Below are 21,432 nucleotides of genomic sequence, written 5' to 3' on the forward strand. Positions count from 1 at the left end.
AGTTTTCTACCTAAGCACCCATGTTAGCATAAGCTGTGTTCTCTCCTATTTCATTGATTTCTTCGCTTTTATAGATGTTTTCTTCTGACTTTCTAATTTAAACATTTAAAGATGTGAATTTTCCTCTAAGCACATCTTTGGCTATATCCTATAAATTTTGTTATTTTTACCAAAATTGCAAAATATTTTTAATCTCCATTGTGATTTTTTTAATCCATGAGTTATTTAGAAGCAATTTATCTTTTTTTTTTTTTTTTTTTTTTTTTTTTTTTTTTTTTGGGTGCTGCGGATCGAACCCAGGGCATTGTGCTTACAAAGCAAGCACTCTACCGACTGAGCTATCGCCCCAGCCCCTAGAAGCAATTTATCTTGATGCTTATTTTTACTGATTTCTGATTAGATTCCACTGTGGTCAGAGAGGCATACGTCTGAGATTTTAGGACACTTTTTTTTTTTACATTTACCAAGATTTGTGTTATAGCCTACCATATGGTAGATCTTGGTAAATATTCCCTGTTCATTGAAAAGAACATATATTCTTTAGTTGTTGGTTAAAGTGTTTTATAAATATCAGCTCAGGATAATTGATAGTGTTTAGATTATATCTTGTCTGACTTGTTTGGGTAATCTTGATTACTGAGAGGGATTTTTAAATTTCCAACTATGATTGTTGATCATCATTTCTCTTTGTAATGTAAGTTTTCCTTTCATTTTAAAATTGTGTTAAAGACAAAATTATTATTGTTATTATTATTATTGACATTTATTTGAATGGTAAGGAAAACTTTATTCAGGGCTGTTGTCATAGGTGTCAGGATTGTTACAGTAGGGGAGAGACATTGGGCTTAACTGTGAATATAAGGATAAGTGGAGATTTATAGCCAACAAGCAAAATGAAGGAATCGGGAGATGTAAAATTACAGGAGAGACACCAGGGTGAGACCTGCAGACCCAGCAAGTGTAGAGGCCAGGGTCAAGGCCTAGTTGAAAAGTGGTCTCAGAGCAATCTGACTAAAATTTGGTCAGTGACTGTGTGAACACATTTATTATAATAGTTATGTCTTCTTGATATTTGAGTCTTTGAGTATAACATGTTTCTCTTTATCTCTGGCAACACATCTTGAAATATATTTCCTCTGATGTTAATATAGCCACTAGAGGTTTTTTTTTAGATTCGTGTGTGTAGCATATTGTTTTTATTATAATTTTAGCTGTCATTTTAAAATTGTTTCTTATAGACAATAGGTAACTGGGTCTGGCTTTTTTGTTCAGTTTTATGATTTCTGCTGTTCAATGGTAGTGTTCAGTTGACTCACTGACATTTATTATAAATATTGATATGGTTGAATTTTGGTATGTCATTTTAACTTTCACTTTATTTATTTATTTATTTTTATGTGGTGCTGCTGAGAATTGAACCCAGTGCCTCACACTGAGCTATAGCCCCAGCCCATCAATTTACTCTTGTTTTCTGTTTTTGTTATTATTTTCCTTCTGCTTTCTTTTGGGGTAGTCAAATACTTAAAGCAGCACTTCTGAAGTTTGATCCAGAGGGGCATTGGCACAGCCCCTTGACCCTAATAGGGCCAGACTATTGAATGAATAATACTGAGACCTTATTTTCCCTTTTGATTTCTCATAGTGCACAGTGTTAATTTTCTAGAGGCCACATGACAGCAAACTGAATGCAAAAGCACATAAGGAAATTCTATATTCTTTTAATCCCAAACATGAAAGAAAGTTGCAAAAATGTAAAAGCAGTACTTGTACTGTTTTTGGTAATTTTTTTTTTAATTTTTGAGAATATAATTATTTTTCTTAAAAATGTTATTTATTCCTAACATGTAAATGATTTTTATTTAATTTTAATATGGTAAACATTGACAGATAGACCCACTTAAAAATAAGTTCTTTCGGGTCTTCAGTGATTTTTGAAGTGGATCTTAGACCCAAAAAGTTGGGAATTCCTGTTACATATTTTGTTTTGATTCTTCTGTTGTCTTTTGAGATGTCTCTTTATAGGCTATAGGGATTACAAATCTTGCCTTAAATTTGTCACAGTCTAGTTAGTTAATATTGTACTACTTGAAATAGTTTAAACTCCCATAATAGCAGTCAGTGCATTTGCTTTCTTCCTGTTGTTTGTGATACTGCTTTTTTTATTTATTGATAAGTATGTGTATGTGTGCAACATTCTTTGTGGTTTGAGGAGCAAAATACAGCCCTTTAAATGTTGCTTATTATGTATGTGCACATATACCATTTCTGGTAGTGATAGTCACTCCTTTCTTTTGATCTTGATCCAAATTACCATCTGGTTTAATTTTTCCTTTAGCTTAAAAAATTTCCTTTGCTAATTCTCGTAGTACAATTCTGATGGTGATATATTCTTTCTACTTTTGTTTGTCTTTGTTTTTGTCTTTATTTCCAGTTTTATATATATGTGTGTGTGTGTGTATGTCTATATGTATATTTTAGTTATCAACAGACCTTTATTTTATGTATGTATTTATTTATTTTATGTGGTGCTGAGAATTGAATCCAGTGCCTCACACATGCCAGGCAAGCTCTCTACCACTGAGCCACAGCTCTAGCCCCTTTGTTTCCATTTTTGAAAAATAATTCCACTGGGTATGAACTTCTAGGCACACTTTTTCTCCATCTGTTTTTTGGCCTATTTTCTGCCACTCAAATAGTTGTTTTCTGAAAGACAGTTTTGGAAATTTTGCAGTTGTTACCTGCAGGAAGGTTAGTTTAGCAAAGCTGTTCTGCTGTTGCTGGAAGCTAGAACTCTTTAAGTTAATTTTTGAAATCTCTTTTATCTTTATTCCCAGTTTTCATGGTTACACTTTAGGTTTTTCCATGTATCTGCCCTGTGTGTATTATCACTGCCATCAATTTAGATTAGGTTGTTCTTGGAGTTCTCCAAACAACCTGTTTTTCTTCCTATCTCTTAATCCCCCAAATTGTATACTGCCTTCAACTTCTCTAGTCAAGCAAGCAATCGGCAGTTATTTATTGAGCATCTGTGTGTGAGACATTGATCTGTGTCAAATTAAACTATTTTCATGTCACTTACACTTGAAAAAAATACATCGACTCCCAGTTTTACTGCATCACATTTAAATTTATTAGCTTGACTTTAAAGGTGTTTTTTGTTTGTTTGTTTGTTTGTTTTGTAATATCCTAGGAGTCTATCATTCCTATTGTGCTTTCCATCTGCCTTTTGTATCAATCAGTTCTTTTTATTCATTTCTTCCAGTATTCATTCCATTCGTTCTAGTCTTTGGTCTTTATAAAAGCTTGTTTCCCCATTTGAAATGTGCCTCTTTCCTAAGTATTCCATCAAAGTCCAAAACCTAAAAATCTGATAGTTTAACATGTTTAAATTCACTTACAAAGGCTAACATTGAATTTAACAGTTTATTTCAAGAAACTGTAAGACACTGAAGGCCTCTCTCTTCTTTCCTCCCTTTCTTCCTTCCTTCCTTTGGTACTGGCCCTTGAACCCAAGACTTCACACCTGGTACATAAGCACTCTACCATTGAGTTACATCCCAGCCCCCATTTATTTTGAAATACAGTCTCACTAATTTGCTGATCTCTTAAACCCTTCTGCCTGTCAGCCCCTGAGTAGTGGGGATTATGGGTATGTATCACCACACCTGATTTGACTTCATTATCTCATAGTTAAGTGAGTTCCTTATCTCACCAGCAACTTCATAGTAAATTTTCAAAGATTGGGACCAAACCTCCTTTGTTATTCAGTAATCTTGAATACAGTGGCATCTTGATAACTATTCATTCACCAAACTTACCTACTATGTGCTAACGTCTGTGGGAAGGTAATAGAGGAAAGACTTTTCTCCATAAAAAAGTGGTTCAACCAGTGAACATAATGCAAACCTATATTAACAGTCTAAAGGGTACTAACAGGAACTCTATATACAGAGTTATTTGGGAGTAGACTAGTATTACTCTTTTCAATTGTTGGAACCAGTCAGAATAAAAGGAATAAATTAAGGATACTCAAGGACATTAGAAATTCTTTTGGCTCATTAGGTGGAGTTTGGTGGTAGTAAAAGTTGGCAAAGTGATACATGTGAAAGAACTGCTATAGTAGGTAAATCTTTCTGCTAGTAGACTTCTGCAGACTTCTAATTGATTGCCTTTATAAGTTTTTCTTATATTTGAAATGTTAGAGTGGGGAATGTAAATCATCTTCAGTTTCATAATACTTTTTTTTTTCCCAATGGAAAAAATTGGAAACTAACTACAAGGAGTTTATCAGTCAAGAGTTTCTTTTATATCCTCATTTGTATATTATTTATGATACAAGCATAATATATACTTGGTTGACAGTTGCTAGACAGACAATTTAATGTTTCTATTTGCATATTTTTCTGGTTTTGGTGTTTATCTAGATTTTAAAAAGAATTTTTCTTTATGTTTGCAGCCTTGGCCCTTTAGTGAGTAAAGTGAAAGAATACCAAGTAGAGACAATTGTAGATACCCTCTGCACTAACATGCTTTCTGATAAAGAACAACTTCGAGATATTTCAAGTATTGGCCTTAAAACAGTAATTGGAGAACTTCCTCCAGCTTCCAGTGGTAAGCAAGAACATTTTTCTTATTTAATTTCTACATATAGGTATTTCTCCCCTATCTGCACCTCCTGGCTTCCTTCTTCCTTTCCTGACCAGGGAGGGAGAGAGATCCTAAAAGATTTTTATAGGCGTCCCCTTCAACAATTTAGAAAATCAAATCTGAAGTCTTATTTTTTCTTCAAAAATAGATTTCACTTGAAATAAATATTTTGATTCAATTTAAATATCTCAGATGAATTTTTATGTGTTGTAGTAAGATTTTATATTGTATGTGCCAAAACTGCAGACTGGAGTTGTGACAGCCTATATATGGAGGGGAAATATAAACAGAATTTTGAGTTCTGATTACTGTTCTATTTCCAGGATTAATTCTCCTTTGCAGCATAATTTTCTAAGTAAAATTTAACATAGTTAAGACATAGCTATGAACTTGTTCTGTTTACTAGTAACTTTAAGTTAAACCTTTTATAACTACTTGGTAATTAAAGTTTTGAATTATAACTAATGAATTTGTTAATTAATTAACTTTTGGCTTCCAATGAAGTGTATGTAATATAAGTTTTAGAATTGATCTTGACTTTTAAACTTGCTAAAATTAGCAGTCTAATAGTTATTGTCTCATCTGCAAATGGGGTGAAATTACACCCCCACACACTTCATGGGAAGATTTAATTGGTAATAATGTCATCTGGGTATGTTGTTTTAAATCGTTTGCTTAGTAAATACTTATTAATAATTCACTCTTCTAGCCATCATGTTAAGTGCTGCTTGTGTATTTCACTTAGTCTAAACATCAGCCACTCAGGGAGACCTTAAGATTCCTCCTAGTTTGTGAATGGAGGAACTGAAATTCAGAAAGATGAGATTAATTCACCCCAGGTTTCGATGTCCTAGTTGGGTGAAGATTCAAATTCATCATCTTTTGATTCCAAAATTATACTTTTCTACTATATCATACTAATATTACTTTATCTTTATTAAGAAGTTGTTTATTTCACTCAAATATTCCACCAACTCTGACTATTCTATGCGACTCTACATTCTTTAAAATTGTATTGGCTATGTTGGTATTTCCTTCATTTGTTTTTTTTAACCATTCAGAGTGTTTCACATTTACTTACGTTTTTTCTCTCACTTGTCAGTGATAATGTGACCTACTTTCAATAGCAATAACCTTGACATATGAGTCCTGGAATAACATTTCTGCTATATAATGAAATTATGGAATCTGTGTTAAAAAGGACCTGATTAGAGACTACAGAGCTATAAGATTTTCTTTTAAAGAAACGGTTAAGCATTGGAGCTCAGAATGTTTTTTAATTCACTGAAATTTAAAAGACTAGGTTACTAAAAATGAAGACTTAAATAGAGAAAACTATTGTCATTGTCTTCGTTTATGTCTAATAAGTTATTTTATTGAAAAACAGCCAGTTTTGAAACAGGCTTTTCTGGCATGGATCTTTGAGTGTCTTCATTAAGTTTAGAATTGTCAAATATTTGGTTTCTACAATGAATATTAGATGAAATTCAACTTGTTTTTCTTGAAATTATCATTGGCTTATTATTTATGCAGGTTCTGCATTAGCTGCTAATGTATGTAAAAAGATTACTGGACGTCTAACCAGTGCAATAGCAAAGCAGGAAGATGTCTCTGTTCAGCTAGAAGCCTTGGATATTATGGCTGATATGTTGAGCAGGTGAATGTGCCCATTATTTACATTACTTGTTATACAGATATTATATTCATTTATTAAAAATCCCTTTTGGTAGATGTAAGAAAATATCCAAATTTATTCATGTTTAAAGTGGCTTATAAATATATGTGATTGAGGGTAAGGGGACACATAAGCTAATTATGTAAGCATAATTATAAGCATATTATGGCATAGCAAACACATTTTGAAGTTCTGAAAAGTAGTAAGATTTGTAATTTAAGTTTTTTCAGCACAGTTTATTTATTTTTTACAGTTAAACAAGTGCTGGTAATCTTAAGTAACCATTATTTATAATGCATGTTTTGTGGGGAAGAAGGAACTTGATTTTTTAGTAATTTGCTGCTTTTCTGTTTTCTCTTAGAAGTTAAACTTTGGAATATAGACAGAGTTGAGCAACTCCTAGGAGAAAATAAGTTAAAGAGTCTGGCAGTTATTTAATCCTTGGTTCTTATAATTATACTTGTTCATTATTTGTGGCTAATTCAGTTCAATTTAATAAGCATGTGCCTTCATGTGGAAGGATATGTGTGTATATGTAAATATATATGAGGCACTATCAATTCTAGCACACAGAGAGTTTATAGTTTACTATAGGAAATGAGAATGCAGATGGCTATAAGGCAGAATGGGACTGAAGACTAACTGGTAAGAATGCATTTGAATTGAATTGAAGTGCTATGTAGCACTTCTGTAGATGGATATGCCCAGGTATAGAATATGTCCATATAAATAGTGTTTTCCAGAATATAGAATGAATAGAAAAGTAGTAGGAAATCATTCTGATAGATTGGGGTCATGTTGAGGTGGGTGGGGATTTTGTACTTAATTTGATAAGCATTGATAATCCAGTAGGCTTTTCATTCTGTGTGTTTTGATCACTGGCACTGTCTGGGACATTATAGCTGTTTGAGTACTATTATGGAACCATAAGGATCTGTAAAACTTAGTATATTGATGTACAGAGAAAAGGCAAGGAAGAGGGAGGAGTGAGGAGATAGGAGAAGTTGTGAATTCACCCCAAAAACTATAATTAATAGAGAAAATCATTTAAAGATTGTGGAGGGAAAAAAGTGACAAGATCATTGAGTTTTTGCCTAGCCAATTGGTTAGATAACCTATAATGGGGAATGTAAGTCTAGATTCCAGGAGTTGTAGTACTAGTTCTAGATTTTCATTTGCATTGGCAAAAGATAGTGAGAATTCAGTTTTCCTTTCATTCTGAATTTGGATTTGTCTTCTTTATACCCTATTGCATATTTACATTGAGTTTAGAGGCCCGACATTGTAGTGTGCTCAGACATCCTCAATTTATTCATTGTTTTCTTTCTTTTATTTTTTATTTTAAGGCAAGGAGGACTTCTTGTTAATTTCCATCCTTCAATTCTGACCTGTCTACTTCCCCAGTTGACCAGCCCCAGACTTGCAGTAAGGAAAAGAACCATTATTGCTCTTGGCCATCTGGTTATGAGCTGTGGAAATATAGTTTTTGTAGATCTTATTGAACATCTGTTGTCAGAGTTGTCCAAAAATGATTCCATGTCAACAACAAGAACCTACATACAATGTATTGCTGCTATTAGTAGGCAAGCTGGCCATAGGATAGGTAAGAAATTTTAAATGTTTTAAAGTTGTCTTTAATTAAAAAAAAAAAAAAAAAAAGTACGTTTTTAAGAAATAGTGTGCTTTTCTTAGGCGAATACCTTGAGAAGATAATTCCTTTGGTGGTAAAATTTTGTAATGTAGATGATGATGAATTAAGAGAATACTGCATTCAAGCTTTTGAATCATTTGTGAGAAGGTAAGTTATTTTAGCTTTTTCCTTAAGAACAGAAGAATAATTAAGATCTAGATTAGATTGTGTAAGGAAAAACAACTCTCAAAATTTCAACTGTATTTTAATTAGTTCTTTAATAACTAATAGTCAATATTTGAAATTAATGTCATCCTCTTAAAAAATGTGGTTGTCACATTTATCATTTCCTTCTCTTTATCAGGAATTTATTTAAAGAACCAGGAAAAGCATTTATAATTATTTTTGCCTTGGTAGAGGGGAAGAGATACCATTATATGAATGTATGTCTGTCCTGAGAGAGGAGTAAGATTAATTATTTGATCAGAAATGTATAGTGACTTCCAAATCTTTTCAACAGTTTTTTTTAGATCTCTCATCTATTTTGCTAAGAACAGTGATTATCATATTGGAAATTTTGATTCTAGTATATTTTAAAAGCTTAATTAGAATTTTGCATTTATGTACTAGAAGACAATACTAACCTAGTAACAGATTTTTCCTTTGGCTAATATAGCACAATGTCTTGATTTTATGCCTTGCCATTCAGGGTTTTGAGAAGTCACTTTACAATCATATCAGATTTTTAAAATTGGAAATTTTGGGATTCATTTCTGTTCCTTTGTAAGAAACACAAAATTATTCCTTTATTTATTGGCCCTGTGTGCATTTATGTTTTTTTTCCTTTCCTCTCAACATAGAGCTAGAAGACCAAAGTAGATGAATGTACACTTAACATTTTCACCAATAATTCGAGTTGCTAAAGAGCACATTTATTTGGACTTGGTCTTCACATATCTCTCTTTGTACTATTCTACATTAACCATAACATAGTTAAAATGTGTGTGGGGGAGATTCTTCATAAAAATTAATTAAATAAATATAATTTGAAAGAAATCTTTTAAAATATGAAGGGCCTGGAAGAAAAAGTTCAGTTGGTGTTAAATAGTCTGAGAAATACTTTCTTTCCTATGTAATTGCTAGTACTGACGTAAAATGTGGCAGACACTGAACCAAGGAGAAAAGAATAGTTGCATAAAGCAGCTTTTGTGTTTTTATCTTCAGATGTCCTAAGGAAGTATATCCTCATGTTTCTACTATTATAAACATTTGTCTTAAATATCTTACCTATGATCCAAATTACAATTATGATGATGAAGATGAAGATGAAAATGCTATGGATGCAGATGGTGGTGATGATGATGATCAAGGTATTTCAAATTGGATAGGAGAAAACTTAAATTTTGTGAAACACTAAGTATTATAGATGGAGGTGATTTTTATTGCAAATTATACTACAGTTTTGTCCTTCAGTATTCATAGTTTCTACAAAGTGTTTTTGTCAGAAGATTAAATCATTGTTTAAAAAAAAATTGTTTCTGTTAGGCATGGTGATGCAAACCAACAATATCAGCTACTTAGGAGACTGAGGTAGGAGTATCACAAGTTCCAGGCCATTCTGGGAGACTTAATGAGACTTTGTTCCAAAATAAAAATGAGAAAAGGAGGTAGCTCAATGACTGAGTACTTGTCTAGCATGGGCGAGGTCCTGGGTTCAGTCTCTACTACTGGAAAAATAAATAATCTGAAAATATACGTATTCCAAGCAGTTTCAAAGGTATTCAAAGAATAATTTTTTGCTTAGTCATAGGTACATTTATGAACAATTCTATGTAATGTTTGAAGACACATATAACTTTCATGAATGACCTAAAATTTCTAAAGCTTCTAAAATTGATGTTACACTGTGATTTGTGGTATTTACTCTGGAAAGGAATGCACTTAAAGGACATAGGGTTGCTCATGTTTAGTTGTTTCTTTTTGTATTGGAAGGACTGTAAGAGATATTTTATGAGGAAATCATAGGGATATTTTAATGGGTAAATGTTTTTTAATAATACTTTTTATGTAGTTTGATTCTTTGAATTTATGTAATAACTTTCCTAGAAAGTCCATAAGTTAGCCCATCTTTAGAAAAACAACTAAAAGTACCTCCCTTAACCCATATATACTTCTCCTTTTTTTTTGTTTTTTTTGGGGTGCTGGGGATCGAACCCAGGGCTTTGTGCTTGCAAGGCAAGCACTCTACCAACTGAGCTATCTCCCCAGCCCCATATATACTTCTCTAGCAGGTACTCCCCATTTTCTCTCCTCTATAGCACAACCCTTCAAATTAGAAATTGTTCATTTTCTTTCTTCACCTTCCATCTTGAACCCTGAAGGACTTCAGTGATATAAAAGATTGCAGATGCCTGACTCTGCCTATTAATCTTAGCAGTATTTATTTAGCTTCTAGGATACCACACTTGCCTGGTTTTACTCTTCTTCACCTTTCTGACCTCTAAATTTTGATTTCATTATGATTCAGTCTTTACACTTACCTGTTGGACTCTTAATTTTCTTGTTGACTTCATGTAATCTCCTGAGTTTAATACTAGTATGGTGGCAACCCAATCTTATCTTTGCTCCAGATCTTTTCCTTTGAGTTCAGGTTCATATGTGACTGTTTAATTGACATTGCTTGTCAAATATTTGAAATATCTTCTCCCTACTTTTTGTTCATCCATCTCCAAACTTGTTCTTTCTTTGGTTTTTTTCTGTCTCAGAATGGTACCTTTCTTATTTTCGTTTCTCAGGTCTAAAACCTTGGTCATACCTGATTCCTTTTTTCTCACATCCCTCCCATCCTGGAGCTTTCTCCTCTCTTGGCATACCTTTATTTCCCTTTTCAGCATTTTAATTTTGCTTATCACAATCAGTTTCTGACACACTGTAATTGATTATCTTCCATCTACTAGAATGCTGTCTTCAGGAAGACTAGAAATTTTAATCTCTTTGTTAATTGCCTTATGTCAGTGCTTAGGACAGTGCCTAGTACACAGTATATAATAAATGTGTTATATTGATGAAGGGAAACCTTAGCTTATATTGTGATATGAATATTTGAAGGAGCAATATACTCCAGGTTTTGAATATAGGTGTTTAGCATGATAAATAATAATACAAGCCCTTCAACTACTTCATAAGTTATATGAATTATAAGTAATACATGTCATTCTTCCATGGTTTTATGATGACTCATTAAATAAGGATAATTTCAGTGATTAGGATATTTGTTAATTTTTTAAATAAAATAGTTTTCAGTAAACCTTATATTTCTGGGATGTAATTCACATTGTATGTTAAAATTGGAAAAAACTTGATTTACTTATTTTCTTTTTCTTTAAGTCAGTAGTTTTTTTAGCAGTTTCCTTTTAAATTTTATTTAAATAGGTATGAGAGAGTGAATCAAATGCCTGGTGTTTAGCAGTATTTGGTTGAATGTTCCTATAATGTCTAAAAATGAATGAAATCAAATAAACTATTTGGAGGTTGGAAATTTTTATTACACCTCCTAGAGTCTTCTAAAGTCCAACTGGCTGTATTTGACTGTCACTAAGCTAATTGGGTTATAGGGCAGTAGAGACATATTACCCTTACCCTCAATACTCATACACTAAGGAATCATTTCAGAGACATAGTCTTAGCTACGTAACAATGGGTACTTTTATTTTTTAACTTTTTTGTAGTGCTTGGTATTGATCCCAGGGCCTCAAAAATGCTAGTGCTCTACCACTGAGCTACATCCCCAGCCCAAAACCACTGACATTTTTGTTGCCTTTTTGACTTTGTTACTCCCTGCCACTGCCAGGGATGCTCTACCACGGAGCTGGGTCCCCAGCCCTTTTTAAAATTTTTTAAAAATTTGAGACATGGTCTCACTTACTTGCCCAGGCTGACCTTGAACTTGAGATCTTCCTGTCTTAGCCTCCGAGTTGCTCGGATACAGGAGTGCATCACTGTGCCTGGCCAAATTATCTATTAATTATACATAAATGAAATATAATTCTTAATTCTTACGCTTGGAATGTTTGTAGTTTAACTTTAGGAATTTGGAGAAGATGGTAATCTGTTAAGTGGATAGTATTTTCTTTTTATAATGAAAAAGATAGTGTCATTTGACAAAATTGTGAAAGGTTGAGAATATGCATATTTGTCCTAATAGCACATCAATAAGTTTAGTGAAAAATCTTGTCACAAAGATGATGTCAGGATTCTTTTTCACCCCCAGAATACTAGTAATCATCTTTTGCATGTATAGCCACAAATCCATTTCATATTCTGTTTTATAAATTCTCCCATTGTTTGATTTTTCCTGTAATAGTGAGCCTTTGAATTTTAAGACTGAGAGATCTGTTATTTTATATTTGTATTCTAAAGAATGTACTAATAATTTTAAAGTGTTATAAATAAGCAACAGTTCATTACTCATAATAAATGAGAAAATGTTTAGCAAGTTAAAAACACAATCATGATCATTTTTCTTTAGATGTTAATTTATGTGCAAATTTTATAAAAGTAACAAGTTTTGCATCTGTTTTAAGTTCTAATTGTTTTTAAACCTGTGCTTTGCTGTATATGTTAATGAAAAGTAAATTACCAATTTATTTTTTCTATTAAATGATATACTTTTCTTATCATTAATAGCTTATTCACATTAAAACTTACCTTTAGGTAGTGATGATGAATACAGTGATGATGACGACATGAGTTGGAAAGTGAGGCGTGCAGCTGCCAAGTGCTTGGATGCCGTAGTTAGCACAAGGCATGAAATGCTTCCAGAATTCTACAAGACCGTCTCTCCTGCACTGATATCCAGATTTAAAGAGCGTGAAGAGAATGTAAAAGCAGATGTTTTTCATGCCTACCTTTCTCTTTTGAAGCAAACTCGTCCTGTACAAAGCTGGCTATGTGACCCAGATGCAATGGAACAGGGAGAAACACCTTTAACAATGCTTCAGAGTCAGGTTGGTTTAAAAGTGTGCTTTAGAAAATTGTCATAGTAAATGTGCTTCAAATTTTGTGTGTGTGTGTGTATGTAAATGTGAATTCTAAAATACCTTTGGAGAAACAAAGTTCTGGGATAAATGTTTGTATAGCAGTAAATGTTCATATTTACTTCTGACTCATTCATTCTAATCAAAGTGTTCCTCATTTTACTTGATAAGTGATATTAAAATAATTTTAAGATTCAGTAAAGTAATATTTATATATGATATTACTGGAGAAGTCTTAGAGTTGTCAGATCACATAGCCATCTTTATTCATAATTTAGTTTTGTGATCTTGGCCAAGTTATTTAGTCATTTTATTTGGCCTGTTTTATTTAACCTCAGTCTTCTCATTTGTAATAAGGGTTTATTTAGAAATCGGGCCCAGGTAGTAAGAGATGAAATGATCTGTATAGAGTTTTAGTGTAGTGCATACTCCTTAGTGCTTGATATATGCCAACTCTTAGTATAATAACATACACATTTTTTACTTGGGGACTTTTTTCCTAAACATTTATTGACTAGTATATAGTGGGCATTTTCCTGTCTTACATGTAATCCCTTAGTAACTCTATGGGAGTATATAAGTACTATGTCTTTTTTTTTTTTTTCTTTTGGTATTACAAAACAAATGTTTTAAGTTATTAAATCAGGAGAGGAGATAATATATATCATATCTGTCTTGTTTTCAAGTATTGCAAATAAATAAATTTTGTGAACTTTAATTCATAAAGGTCAGCATTGACAATTAATTGTATGGGATAAAGTATATATTTGGAGGCCACAAGCAGTAAGCCTATAGAAGTCAGGTATTATTTAATAGAGTCACTAGGTATAATAATATCATTAGGTATCCCTGAGGAAGTACGTAATTTCTTTTGTCTCTAGTAAGATTAATTATTGTTCTGTTACAATGTGTGGCTGTATAGTATTGTTGAGGGGATTATGTTCTTAATTTCTTTCTTCTTTTAGTTACTGAGAGATTTTAGAAGCTCTGTCTATAGCCTGGCATCCATAAAAATTGTTGATGGAGACTGTATTTAAGTTTTACTAACAAAACATTAGAAAGTTTAGATCAGATGTCTACAAATTGTACCCCTGCTGCTTGTAGCTACTTTTGAAGTGAGATTGCTTTCCTGGTAGCAGGAAACTGAAAGCAAAAAAAAAGACCTATTTGATGGTAACTTTTCCATAATGTTACTTGTTTCCTTTGTTGCATATCTACTGTCTCTTATAAATGATATTCCTGAACTTTTTAGTGAAAATTATTTACCATTTGGTTAATTTTTATTACTCATATGCATTTTATAATTAAAAATCAAAATTGTTTTGTTGCTCTGTAGAAAGCTAAGTGATTTCTTTAGTTTTTTAACAGTTTCATGCAAATAGTTACAAGTCATAGTACGTACGACTAACTTGGTTTATATCTAGTAGTCTCTGTTTGCAATAGCAGTAGGGAGCTGAACTAGGAATGTAGCCAAAAATAAATAAATTCTTTCTTTTCTCTTCATTCTTTATATATCACATTAAGTATACTGAGGAAATACCAATGGATGAACTGACTAATGAGTATGTGGTAATTACAGGTTCCCAACATTGTTAAAGCTCTGCACAAACAGATGAAAGAGAAAAGTGTGAAGACCCGACAGTGTTGTTTTAACATGTTAACTGAACTGGTAAATGTATTACCTGGGGCTCTAACACAACACATTCCTGTGCTTGTACCAGGTATGAAATAGTCAATATCTTTGGGGACTTGTTACGGACTTTTTAAGACTCGGAGAAGCTTAAATAATTGTTTCTCTTAAGAGGCAATTTTATGACAATTTAATGTGCACATAGAACTTTTTTATCTAGACATCTTAAACATGTGAAGTTAGAAATTTGCAAATAAAAAGTTTAAAATTTTACCCTGAACCCTTTGACTTGGCTAGTTTAGATTGTGATTTTTTTTTTTTTTTAACTCTTGAGATAATATGAAAATAGGAACGTTAATATTTTAGAGGTTGATTTTTAATATTTCTTTCTAAGAATGGCACAGAAATGATTTTTTGTTGTTGTTGTTGACATTTTAGGAATTATTTTCTCACTGAATGATAAATCAAGCTCATCGAATTTGAAGATTGATGCTTTGTCATGCCTATATGTAATCCTCTGTAACCACTCTCCTCAAGTCTTCCATCCTCATGTTCAGGCTTTGGTCCCGCCAGTGGTGGCTTGTGTTGGAGACCCATTTTACAAGATTACATCTGAAGCACTTCTTGTTACTCAACAGCTTGTTAAAGTAATCCGTCCTTTAGATCAGCCTTCCTCGTTTGATGCAACTCCTTACATCAAAGATCTATTTACCTGTACCATTAAGAGGTTAAAAGCAGCTGACATTGATCAGGAAGTCAAGGAAAGGGCTATTTCCTGTATGGGACAGATTATTTGCAACCTTGGAGACAATTTGGGTTCCGACTTGCCTAATACACTTCAGATTTTCTTGGAGAGACTCAAGAATGAAATTACTCGATTAACTACAGTGAAGGCATTAACACTGATTGCTGGGTCACCTTTGAAGATAGATTTGAGGCCTGTCCTGGGAGAAGGGGTTCCTATCCTTGCTTCATTTCTCAGGAAAAACCAGAGAGCTTTGAAACTGGGGACCCTTTCTGCCCTAGATATTCTAATTAAAAACTACAGTGACAGCCTGACAGCTGCCATGATTGATGCAGTCTTAGATGAGCTCCCACCTCTTATCAGTGAAAGTGATATGCATGTTTCACAGATGGCTATCAGTTTTCTGACTACCCTGGCAAAAGTTTATCCTTCCTCCCTCTCAAAGATAAGTGGATCTATTCTCAATGAACTTATTGGACTTGTGAGATCACCCTTGTTGCAGGGGGGAGCTCTTAGTGCCATGCTAGACTTTTTCCAAGCTCTGGTTGTCACTGGAACAAATAATTTAGGATATATGGATTTGTTGCGCATGCTGACTGGTCCAGTTTACTCTCAGAGCACAGCTCTGACTCATAAGCAGTCTTATTATTCCATTGCCAAATGTGTAGCTGCCCTTACTCGAGCATGCCCTAAGGAGGGGCCAGCTGTAGTAGGTCAGTTTATTCAAGATGTCAAGAACTCAAGGTCTACAGATTCCATTCGCCTCTTAGCTCTCCTTTCTCTTGGAGAAGTTGGGCATCATATTGACTTAAGTGGGCAGTTGGAACTAAAATCTGTTATATTAGAAGCTTTCTCATCTCCTAGTGAAGAAGTAAAATCAGCTGCATCCTATGCATTAGGCAGCATTAGTGTGGGCAACCTTCCTGAATATCTGCCATTTGTTTTACAAGAAATAACCAGTCAACCCAAAAGGCAGTATCTTCTGCTTCATTCCTTGAAGGAAATTATTAGCTCTGCATCAGTGGTGGGCCTTAAACCATATGTTGAAAACATCTGGGCCTTATTATTAAAGCACTGTGAGTGTGCAGAAGAAGGTACCAGAAATGTTGTTGCTGAATGTCTAGGAAAACTCACTCTCATTGATCCTGAAACTCTTCTTCCACGGCTTAAGGGGTATTTGATATCAGGTAAGTATTTTCTTATCGAAAATAGATTTTCTTGCCCAAAATAAATAAATAAATTATTGGCAGTTGGTGGCCTTGAAAGATACTTAATTAAGGAAGTTGGACCAGATTCTCTTACTTGTAAGTTAACTTATGCAAAAGTACTCCCTTGTGTTATAATGTGGAGCTATATTGATGAAATTTTGTTTAGAAGGATAGTATAATTAGGTAGAAATGCTTAATAAGTTTGATCTAGTTATTCATGCTGACTATATTTTAATGAGACTGTCTTAAAATGTGGAAAAGACAGCTCTTGAATTAATAATATAAAGAGCTTGCTAGGGCTAATTATATTAAAATTGGTGGAAGTATTTAGTTGAAAAATCTTAGATTTCAGATTTATCAGTGTCAGTGCCATTAAAATAAGTGGAAAACAGTAATGGCTATTCATTCTTAATATAGATTTCTTTTAAAATAAAAATTTTGAAAAATTTATAAGCTATTTGTGGATTTAACCACTTCCCTTTTGTGAGGGCTAGATCCTCCATTTCTTCTTCCCTTGGTCCCTTCCTTCACAGAAGAAATTATCTTTTGAAATTTAATGGGATTATATTTCCATAAGGTGAGTAAATTTTGTTCTTTTAGTATCCTGAGAGCAGTAAGAATATCCCTTTTGGCCAAAGAGAATTTTAAGGATTTGAAGACATGGTGTTATATGAAGTAGTGTAAAAACAATGTCTATGGGGCTGGGGTTGTGGCTCAGTGGTTGAGTGCTTGCCTAGTGTGTATGAGGCACTGGGTTTGATTCTCAGCACTACATATAAATAAAGAAAATAAAGTTCCATCAACAACTAAAAATATATACATAAATATTTTAAAAATGATGTCCATGGATTTCATTGGACCAATAGACTTGCAATTTATTTTTAATTAGGCTCATCATATGCCCGAAGTTCGGTGGTTACAGCTGTGAAGTTTACTATTTCTGATCATCCTCAACCTATCGATCCACTGTTAAAGAACTGCATAGGTAAGTGGGAGAAAAAGATAAATATATTGTGTTAACTCTTTGGGGGGAGATATATATTGTCAAGTTACTCTTAATTTCAATAACTAAAAACAGGACTGAGGAAATATTTGTTTTGCTGAGAAAGTGCTTTAAGATAATTGTTTCATTAAAAAGATTATTGATAATATGTGATCTTATAGCTTTAGAAAATTATGTTTATTCTTAAATACCAGGTGATTTTGCAAATATCTGAAATTAGTAGATAACAAGCATGTCTTTAGAATCAGCTACTTACTTGATAATCATATTTTTGGAATAATCTAAGATTAATAAATTTTGGACCAGTCAGAAAGTTAAAATGACATTTGAGCTGTTAGGGCCCCAGTCTTTGATTATTTTGGGAGAGAGTTGGAGGGTTACAAACAATAAATAACCTTCCAGAAGAAGTTAGATGTGAACCTAGAGCCATCTTTGTTTCTGTAAAGACAGAAATTAGCTTTTGGAATTATTTATGATTTTATAACATACCTGTGTTTTATTGTTTTCCCTATAGTTGGTAGTGGTTAAGAACTTATCTTGTAGCTTTCTTGAGAACAGGAAAATGGAGATATCAGCAGGGAGATCTCATAGCTTCATGCCATCCTATAGTGTGCAAGAAAATGAAAAAATACTTCAAATTTTGAATGGCAGAAAGAGATTGCCAGTTGAGTAAGGCGGACACAGGCACAAATAAGTGCTATTGCTAGGACCTAGAAATAATAAAGTCTTTATGAGAAGATGCTTGCCTTCATCTCCCATATCCCCTTGCACCACCCATTTTTTGGTTGGATATATTGATTCACATTTTGGTATAGTACCAGATAGAACAGAGGACAAGGCCTGAGCTGTAACCCTAGAGACATTGTTCCAACTTGACAGAAGTTAGTGAGTGTGCATTGTTAGTATAGTTATTCAGTCAGGTGGTTATCATTCTAGTTGAATTACTATCTATATCAGTATTTGAGTATTTGAACATCAGAACCACCTAGGAAATTTTTTAAAAATTGAAATTTCTAGACCAAAGAATTGGGACCACTGGTCTACTCTGCAGTACCACTTTGTTCATGATAAACAGCAATATTTTAGAAGCTTTAGTGAAAGGAGTGCTCTTTTAATTACTCTTCTAACAGTTTAATAATTAGGCAAACAAAGGTGTGGGGAGGATTAGTCTGATACATTTAAATTACTTTTGAAACCATGCTGTGTCTGTTTGGTTTTTGTAATAAGTGCTCAAACTTTTCTGGGTGTTACCATTGAGTTACCAATGTACAGTGTCTTAAATTTTCCCTTATTTTATCAAAATGCTATTCTTCAAATTGACAGTCAAGTCTTCACTTCCTGTTTATTTTTAAAAATTGCTGATATAGACTTGGGATCATATAATATTGAATCACTGCTACTTGTGCATACCTGGTATATATCAAGTACTGTGTTCCAACAGTATGCATAGTATTTATTCTGCTTAGTAGCCTTAAAAGTGTAATTCTCATTTTACTGTTTAGGAAAACTGAGACTGAGAAATTACTTGAGTTACCATCTCTGTAACTTCAAAAAAAATTTTTTTTTATTGTAAACAAATGGGATACATGTTGTTTCTCTGTTTGTACATGGAGTCAAGGCATACCATTTGTGTAATCATACATTTACATAGGGTAATGTTGTTTGATTCATTCTGTTATTTTTTTCCCTTCCCCCACCCCTCCCACCCCTCTTTTCCCTCTATAGTCCTGCCTTCCTCCGTTCTTACCACCCCCCTTAACCCTAACCCTAACCCTACACTAACCCCTCCCACCCCCATTATATGTCCTCATCCACTTATCAGCGAGATCATCCGTCCTTTAGTTTTTTGAGATTAGCTTATCTCACTTAGCATGATATTCTCCAATTTCATCCATTTGCCTGCAAATGCCATAATTTTATCATTCTTTATGGCTGAGTAATATTCCATTGTATGTATATGCCACAGTTTCTTTATCCATTCATCAATTGACGGACATCTAGGTTGGTTCCACAGTCTGGCTATTGTGAATTGAGCAGCAGTGAACATTGATGTGGCTGTATCTCTGTAGTATGCTGATTTTAAGTCCTTTGGGTATAGGCCACGGAGTGGGATAGCTGGGTCAAATGGTGGTTCCATTCCAAGCTTTCTGAGGAATCTCCATACTGCTTTCCAGAGTGCTGCACTAATTTGCATCCCCACCAGCAATGTATGAGTGTACCTTTTTCCCCACATCCCGCCAATACCTATTGTTGCTTGTGTTCTTGATCATCACCATTCTAATTGGGGTGAGATGGAATCTTAGGTTAGTTTTGATTTGCATTTCTCTTATTACTAGAGATGTTGAACATTTTTTCATATATCTGTTGATTACTTGTACATCTTCTTCTGTGAAGTGTCTGTTCATTTCCTTAGCCCATTTGTTGATTGGATTATTTGTATTCTTGGTATAGAGTTTTTTAAGTTCTTTATATATTCTAGAAATTAGTGCTCTATCTGAAGTATGAGTGGCAAAGATATTCTCCCACTCTGTAGGCTCTCTCTTCACATTACTGATAGTTTCCTTTGCTGAGAGAAAGCTTTTTAGTTTGAATCTATCCCATTTGTTGATTCTTGCTTTTATTTCTTGTGCTATGGGAGTCCTGTTAAGGAAGTCTGATCCTTAGACCACAACACAATAATACTAGATGATTTTAACACACCTCTCTCACCACTGGATAGATCCTCCAAACAAAAATTGAATAAAGAAACCATAGATCTCAATAACGACGCAATCAACAATTTAGACTTAATGGACATACATAGAATATACCATCCAACAAAGAACGAATACACTTTCTTCTCAGCAGCACATGGATCCTTCTCTAAAATAGACCATATTTTATGCCACAAAGCTACTGTTAGCAAATACAAGAAGATAGAGATACTACCTTGTACTCTATCAGATCATAATGGATTGAAATTAGAAATAAATGACAGAATAGAAAACAGAAACTTCTCCAATACCTGGAGATTAAATAATACGCTATTATATGATGAATGGATAACAGAAGACATCAGGAGGGAAATAAAAAAATTCTTAGAAGTAAATGAGAACAAAGACACATCATATCAAAATCTCTGGGACACTATGAAAGCAGTACTTAGAGGAAGATTTATTTCATGGGGCGCATTCAACAAAAGAAGTAGAAATCCACAAATAAACGACTTAACACTACAGCTCAAAGCCCTAGAAAAAGAAGAGCAGACCAACACCAAAAATAGTAGAAGACAGGAAATAGTTAAAATCAGAGCCGAAATCAACGAAATTAAAACAAAAGAAACAATCGGAAAAATCAACAAAATAAATAGTTGGTTCTTTGAAAAAATAAACAAAATTGATAAACCCTTAGCCACACTAACAAAATTTTTTGCATTATAATTTCCTCCCCACATTTGCAAAAACAAGCAGACTTAAACCTTATTTTTTCAAGTAGTTAGATGCTATATTTGATGTTTGTTACATGCTAAATTGTTTGTTACATGTTAAACTTAAATGTTAAACTTTAGTCGTTGTCTTTTATAGTCCTATACTCCTGTGAATTCATGTATTTCTCAGTGAAGATAGGTTAAAAAAAAAAGGTTTTGGAGACTCATTTCTCTGACATTATCTGTTAACAGTAGTTCATCTTAAGCAGTAGATCTGTTCTCATCTTATTTTGAACTTTGTTAAAAAGATTTTTGTTGTTGCTTTTAGTGAACTATAAGGAAAATCTTGCAGCTTAGTCTTTTTGGCTACTGACTTCATCACTTTTCTGTGCAGCCCACCTCTGGGGAACTTCATGGACTGTCCTTCCATACCCTCTGTATTATATATCTAG

At 33.4% G+C, this 21,432-nt stretch overlaps 1 protein-coding gene across 2 annotated transcripts in view; it reads left to right on the forward strand.

Annotated features, from left to right (window-relative positions):
• Nucleotides 1–21,432, forward strand: part of Cand1 (cullin associated and neddylation dissociated 1) — a 42,071-nt gene that overhangs the window by 15,060 nt on the left and 5,579 nt on the right. For both annotated transcript variants that reach the window (XM_047549859.1, XM_047549860.1), the window contains exons 3-11: nucleotides 4,457–4,611; nucleotides 6,181–6,304; nucleotides 7,669–7,925; nucleotides 8,015–8,120; nucleotides 9,177–9,322; nucleotides 12,666–12,958; nucleotides 14,568–14,709; nucleotides 15,057–16,550; nucleotides 17,461–17,556. In XM_047549859.1, the coding sequence (XP_047405815.1) occupies nucleotides 4,457–4,611; nucleotides 6,181–6,304; nucleotides 7,669–7,925; nucleotides 8,015–8,120; nucleotides 9,177–9,322; nucleotides 12,666–12,958; nucleotides 14,568–14,709; nucleotides 15,057–16,550; nucleotides 17,461–17,556 (2,813 nt within the window). The remainder of the gene's footprint in view (nucleotides 1–4,456; nucleotides 4,612–6,180; nucleotides 6,305–7,668; nucleotides 7,926–8,014; nucleotides 8,121–9,176; nucleotides 9,323–12,665; nucleotides 12,959–14,567; nucleotides 14,710–15,056; nucleotides 16,551–17,460; nucleotides 17,557–21,432) is intronic.

The sequence above is a fragment of the Sciurus carolinensis genome, chromosome 4 (assembly GCF_902686445.1).
Source record: "Sciurus carolinensis chromosome 4, mSciCar1.2, whole genome shotgun sequence".
NCBI lineage: Eukaryota > Metazoa > Chordata > Mammalia > Rodentia > Sciuridae > Sciurus > Sciurus carolinensis.